The following is a 7001-nucleotide window of genomic DNA, read 5'->3' as shown; positions in this document are numbered from 1 at the left end:
ATTAATTTTAAACTCCTAGAACAATCGGACAATTGTACATACATACAAATTATTTTAAGCTCCTAGAACAATCGTACAATTGACGTGTTAGTATTGTGAGGTTCGGTGATAGGCTTGTGAAATATTAAAATACGAGAGAGTATAGCGCGTAGATGCAGTGCTACCGTGGCACTATATAAAGGGACACACGAGCATCATTGTTTGTCTCCTTTGAGAAACATTTCTCTTTTGGTGTCAATATTTCCCGCGTGACTATGAAGAGGAAGAAAAGAGAGAGAATCGTCGGCTCTGCAGAAATTGCCTAGCTCCAGCAGCCATGCGGATGGAGGAGTTCGCAGATATGATTCAGTCCTATCGATGGATCTCCACTCCAGAGAAATCCACAGAAAGAGAACCATCAAGCATAAGCCAACCTCCTCCTACATCTGCAACCAGGAGGCTCGATGATGCCTCTGGCGATCCTCCATCTAGTCAAATCGAGGCCCGCCTTCGGTTCGCTCCTTCCAGGATCACTGCAGCATCCAGCCCCGTTGACCCGCACGGTCTGGAGGTTTGCGCAGGTAACCTCACCCCTAACGAAGCCTCTGACAGTAATCCGTCCGTATTAACCGAGGACGCTTGTGCCACTCCTCCCTCGATCGAGAGTGGCTTGAAATTTGATGGCACGCAGCAAGACGGAAGCTTGCTGGAAAGGGCAAGGGCTAAGTATGCATCGGCCTTGTCTTCTTCGTGGTACAGGCCACGGTCTCGAAAAGGGAAGATCAGAAAAGGGACTCGGCCGAGAAAGGTTGACTTCTCCGGTAGCAGCATAGGCACTGCTGATGGTATTCATGCGTTGGCAATGGGGCCTGTGAGTGATGTCAATGTACACATGGTGTCTGTGGTTGCAGGCAACCAGGTAGGCGTGTCTGAAAGCAACATGTTCAACGAGAATGGTAGTATCACAGGTGAGTTGAGTAACATGGAATCAGAAAGAGGATCAGAGAGAGCAAAAAAAAGAAAACGACACACTACTACTGATGCAACAGTAAGTGAACAGAAGCAGAAAAGGAAATCTTTGAGTGGCTATGTTGATTCTGACTCTGTTGATGAAGATTCCACGGGAATACTATCCATGAGCTGTCCTTCAACATCAGACAGGATTGCGCACAAAAGGGCAAGTGTCAGGTCACAGGTTGCCAAGGAGAGGCAGTACTCCAAGGGGAGGAAATTATCGAAGGTTGATTCAACTGAGACCAAAGTTCAGCAAGCATCAAGTGCTCCGTTGTCCCATGCTATTTGCAAAGGAACGAGGAGGTGTGGAGGTGAAGTTTCTGGCACTAAGTTGAAGATGTACAGCTCAAAGAAACGCAAATTAAGGGAAACTCGTCTGGAAGTGGACAATGGGACACCATTGTCAAACGTAGCATCAGATGCAATAACTGATGTCTCACTCAAAGAAGGAAATGAAAGCTGTGAAACTTTAGAAGAAATTAAAAACTCCATAATGAACGTAGATACTTCTGGCACAGAGAAGCCAATGAATGATGTGTCTGAATTTGGAACACGTGGAGTCCAAGAGTTAGCAGGATCAAAAGACAAGCTTCCTGGACATGGAGTGTCATCAGTTATGGAGTCACAGAATGATTTTATTTTGGGGAAGTTACAAGCAAGTCCCAAAGCATCCAGAAATGGGAAAAGGAAGCAGAAGAGCCATTATTTCAAGGATGGTGCCAGCCGGAAAATGCAAACTGTGCTTGCAAGTGGCTTACATGGTGCTGTTTCCGTTAAGCAGCCAGGATGCGATCTGATTGAGACTGCACCCCTTATCAAGCAGCCCCAAGGCTCAAAAAGATCCCAAAGAACAAAAAGGAGCTCGTATTTTAAAGTGGACGAAGTTCCTCTTGGCCAACGAGAAATAATTAACAAAGACTGGATTCCTCCCGTATCAGTGCATGCCCTGATTCAAGAAGAATTATATCATGATCCTTGGAAAGTTCTTATTGCATGTATGCTCCTGAACAAGACTTCTGGGACACAGGTTACATCATCCCTCCTCTTACATGGCCATTGTTAGTAGTGGTGATATATCTGGTGTTGATCTTCATTAAAGTTTCAACCTTTAGGTAGCTTATCGAAATTTATTTAACAAAATCTTTGTAGTAACTTGTTTAGGAACCAAAGTGATTACCAGCTTCTTGTAGCCTGTATGATTCCATTGTCTTGAGGTATTACATGAACAAATTCATCTACTCATTATCACCGCTTACGCAACTTGCTATGCCCTTTCATCACCTGGCCTTGAGTTGGCAAATCAAAAGCAGCAGAGGGGCCATGCGACCCAGCTCTTGGATGTTTTAATTTCTTTTCTGTTTCTTTCACCTGTGGTAAATCATTCATGCTAGCATGTAATGGATAATGCAGATGAGAAGGGTAATTTGGGACTTGTTCGATATTTGTCCTACACCTGAAGCAGCTGTGAAGATCGAGACGCAAAGAATTGAACAAGTGATCCAACCACTAGGGCTTCAAAGGAAACGAGCATTAATGATACAGAGATTCTCACGAGACTTTTTAGGAAAAGACTGGACGAATGTTGCTGAGTTGCATGGCATTGGCAAGTATGATGCCAGTGTTATTATACATTTAACAATATGGCACATTGGTCTTAATGCCTTTTGTAAGACTCTATTGATGTGCACTTTGTAGGTATGCCACAGATGCCTATGCCATATTTTGTGAAGGTCGATGGAGAGAGGTGAAACCTGAAGATCATAAGCTAGTTGATTATTGGAAATATCTGTGTGAGACAGATGGTGTTGGATATGGTTTCAAGGACAACAGGCAAGGCTCTTGCTTTAGATACAAGATTCTTTTGTACTCACTAGTTGTGGTCTTTGCAATTAATTTTGTTATTTATGGCTACTTGGTACAGGGTTAGAGTAAACGATCAGGATGAGATAGGAAAGTCTTAAATTTTAAAGTGACAGAGCTCCATCGTCTCAAGAATTTTATCGGAATGATGATAACCTCACAGAGAGCAGTTTTAAGTACTCAATGATTTGGGAGAGGCTTATGGCAAGTGCGTCTTCGCTCACTTATGGTAAGGATAGTGCTAGGGTAAGGGGCCCAATTAAAAGACAGCTCCCTATTTTGTGACAGTGACTGTGACAAGCCAGCACCAACTTTAGAGCAAATCAAATGAATAATTGCTTGCCATGTGTAATAGGCATCCAATGGAGAGTTGCCAGCAGTGTCTTTAAATAGGCACACCCATATAAAAAAAAGTGGGCCTTTTTTGCATCGCTGATCTTCTTGTGCAACACTAGAAAGGCCTCGCCATAGCTTCATTTTTGCCTATATTTTGTTTTTGGGAAGCTCAATCCCTTGCAAAGAGGGGCGAAACATTAGTTAGCCAATTCTTCCATCCTGAGATTTTCCGATAGAGGGGCTGGTAATTGCCACTAAACTGGCCCCCTTACCCTACTTTTAGCCAGGGCCACAAGTTTGATCCAGCTGTTTCCCAATGTCATGAATGTCCTTGTATTTATACTTGAACAAGCAGCTACATAGCCAGCTTGTGAAACAATTGTTGAGAAATAGACAAATGATGTAATGCTCCAGGAAGAGATGTTCTGAATCCCATATGCACAATGAGGAGAGTGGAACAACTCAACTTCTATAAAAAGCTTTGTACTTGACTCTCACTTTCACAATGATGAATACAATATCATGATGCTTTTATCTTTTAGTTAGTGTCATTGTCATTGTTAGTCCAATACACAAGATTGTTTTTATGAGTCAAAGCTTCCATCTTGGAACCTAATTCACTTGTGTAACAATTGTTTACTCATCATCCATGTCAACATGAATTTAGTCTTTACTTTTTAACCTCCATAGCTCTTGCCATGCTGTAGATCTTAGATTTTTGCAACAATCTTGTATATGCCAAGCATTTAATAATTGCATGTATGAGTTGATTTCATCTTTGTAAGATAGGTAGTCTATCACTAGTTTTTATGAAGAAGTTTGGGTTAGTGTATTATTTTTCAAATGCTTTTTTGATTAGTTGGATTTTAGTCCAATGAGTGTAACAAATGAAACTCTTAGAACCTAGATAATAGAAAACCACCTCTTTGAGGATATGTACCAATGTGATGTTTGTGTGGCTAAGCTAGGATATAAGTGCATTAGTTTTTAGAAAATTACTATATATAGAACTTAGAATAGAAAAGCAAAACATTAACTTCTTTATTCCAATTGAGTGATAATTTGACAACAAAAATGTGGCATTTTTAATCACTTAACATTGTGATATGAGTTTTTAAAAATGATAGATAAGCTTAATGTAAGTCAAACAATTAAGGTATGTAAATTTTTTTATATTTTGGATTTCGTAAGACACTAAAGTAATGCATCATTGAGTGTCACACTTTTGGTCATTCATTATTACTTTTTTATCAACCCTTTATTTACAACTAAGGCTACGTAATAAAAACATCAAAATATTTGTTCGTTGCGCTCTATATGAACTAAATAGTTTGATCATTAAAAAATATTTATGAAATAAAAAAAAAGGTACAATGGAAGATTGTTAAATGATACTCTATTGGCATTTTATTCTAAAGATACCATAAAGTGCATATCCTTGAGAATAAGCATTGTGGAATAGAGGTTAATACATAGGATAAGGTGTCTAACTATAGAATATCTAAGAAAAAAGATGTATTTTTAGGGGGGATTTTATAATTTTGTTATTTTTTTGAGATTTGAATATGTAAGCATATAGGGGATACTAAGAGGAATTGAACGAGTTAAATATTGAAATTTTTACTTCAGAAATATTTTATGTAATTTGAAAAATATAATATGGGGAGTTAAGGATATACTTGAAAGTAAGTAATGGCAAATCGATGAGTGACACCTAAGCAAGATTTTCACTATATATATATATATATATATTTGTAACATCACTAGTCCCAAGGGGTTTTGCTTTTTGGCACTTGTTTTGCGATTGGCTTCCTTACCCTAGTGGCTTGTTATTCTAAATTACATGGTTGGAGGAAAATTTATGGTATCAATGTTTGCAACATTACTATTGTTTAAAGGCTCATGATAAGATTGTGATATGCTTTAGAGTATTGTGGTTAGGTGAGAAACAAGAATTTGTGGTTACAGTCAGTGCAAGAGTTTTAGAATTTTTCTTTAAAGTACCACCCTCAGATATCTTGAGATTTAAGCATAGACAAGAGCTTGCTATTCTACCTTACAAAGTCATGAAAATTCTTAATATCAATGTTTGTAGCATTATTATTTTGTATAGATTCATGATAAGATTATGTAATACATATTGAGTAACATGTGCTACAATGGTCAAGTCAAAAATAAAAATTCATAGTTTTAACTGGTGCAAGAATTTTATAATTTTAATATTATGTACCCTTGGATATCGTTTGACTTAATCATAGGCTTGAGGTTAGGGTTTTAATCATTGTGTTTTATATCCATTTCTACACATTCACAAGAAGGTTATGTAATGTATTGATATATGAAATTTGAGTTGATAAGAGAGAGAGAGAGAGAGAGAGAGAGAGAGAGAGAGAGAGAGAGAGAGAGAGAGAGAGAGAGAGAGAGAGAGAGAAGGTTTTGAGGTGAATGAGTCAAACTTGTTAGCCTTTTAAGCCTACCAATATAGGTGTCAAAAGTCAAGGAATGAATTCCTTAATGTAATCAATTTGTAAAGTTATCCATTCCATCTTTGAGTTCAAAGGCCTTTTCGATTGGTCTCTCATAGGCCACATTGCTTCCATCGATAGATATCTACAATTTTTTCTTTTATTCTTACAAATATATCTATAGCCTTTCTTCATGTACCACCTTTCTAATTGCTATTTTTTTAACAAGTCAAAGGCCACAACATCGAGCTTCTTTTTTTAACAAGGTCAAGGTACCTTTGTTGGCATATTATTAAGAGAACCAACAAATTTCCTAAAATTATGAAAGCTATATGACAATCTAAGAATATACACTTGGCAACATGATGATACTACACATGTGGCCTCTTACCCTTGTTACATGATTATAGTACTTGATTCGGTATTGCAACAACTTTGTTCTCTTTTTCCCCTCTCGTTTCCTAAATCTCCTCAGTTCTTGCTTTACTATCTCTTGGATCTTAATCTCTAAGGAAGCTTTTAGCATGCATGTCTTGGCCGTGATTGTCCATGAAAATGTTTTGGTGAATCTAGCCTTTGCCACATTCGAAATTGATTGTTGAGTCTAGGATTTATTCATGATTCTATTTTATTCCATTATTGAAGGATAATTGTTAAGTGTTTACTAACAAAAAACTTGGTGCTTTGAAGTTGTTTAATCCCTATTGGATTTTTTGTCTATTACACTCAAAAGCTAATAGTGTTTGAATATCTTTGATTTTTGCACACAATTTATTCTGATGCACCATTTAAGTTTCTTGTATGGACATCTCCATTGTGTTGATCCTAGTTCTAATAATTAGTTTTGCTATTCTACTCCTTGTGAAGGTGATTGTTGTTAGAAACTATAATGTGCCCAACTGAGAGGCCCTCAGTGATACAATTTTGGTGGTCCATCAAGAGATTTTCCTAAGCAACATTACCTAGTACTCCTTGGAATAACTCAAGGTTTGTCACCTAGATTCCCTTGATTCCTCTTTGCAATGAAAGGTTACGGCCTTAATCCACATGGATAGACATGAATCTCAGATTTCTAGAATAGACTAGGGTCACCTATTGGTTCATCTACCATCGATTTGTCAGAGTTCACTTGTGCTATATCAGTAGAACCAAAGTAGATCCATGTCATACTTGGTTCAAAGAGCGAGAAGCGAGGGAAAATGTAGTATGCTACTTCTTTGCCCATAAGGCATTGTCTCACCCTGGTTCCTTAAAACGATGTGGAGTCAAGGTCTTATTTAACTTTCTAATTGGGTCAATGAATGATTTTTATCTTAGCATTTTTTTTTTCAAAGCAGCTCTCAACTA

The 7001-nt window shown here is 37.9% G+C and overlaps 1 protein-coding gene across 1 annotated transcript; it reads left to right on the top strand.

Moving 5' to 3' along the window:
• Nucleotides 1-218: 218 nt before the first annotated feature.
• Nucleotides 219-3724, top strand: LOC148021702 (DNA glycosylase superfamily protein). Its single transcript, XM_087697202.1, has 4 exons — nt 219-2020; nt 2404-2600; nt 2689-2823; nt 2915-3724. Exons 1-4 carry the CDS (start codon nt 317-319, stop codon nt 2952-2954), a joined length of 2076 nt encoding a protein of 691 aa, XP_087553328.1. The 5' UTR covers nt 219-316; the 3' UTR covers nt 2955-3724.
• Nucleotides 3725-7001: the final 3277 nt, after the last annotated feature.

The sequence above is a fragment of the Lygodium microphyllum genome, chromosome 17, assembly GCF_053477565.2.
Source record: "Lygodium microphyllum isolate KBCC chromosome 17, Lygodium_microphyllum_v1.1.10, whole genome shotgun sequence".
NCBI classification, from domain to species: Eukaryota; Viridiplantae; Streptophyta; class Polypodiopsida; order Schizaeales; family Lygodiaceae; genus Lygodium; species Lygodium microphyllum.
This window is presented reverse-complemented; position numbering and strand designations above follow the sequence as displayed.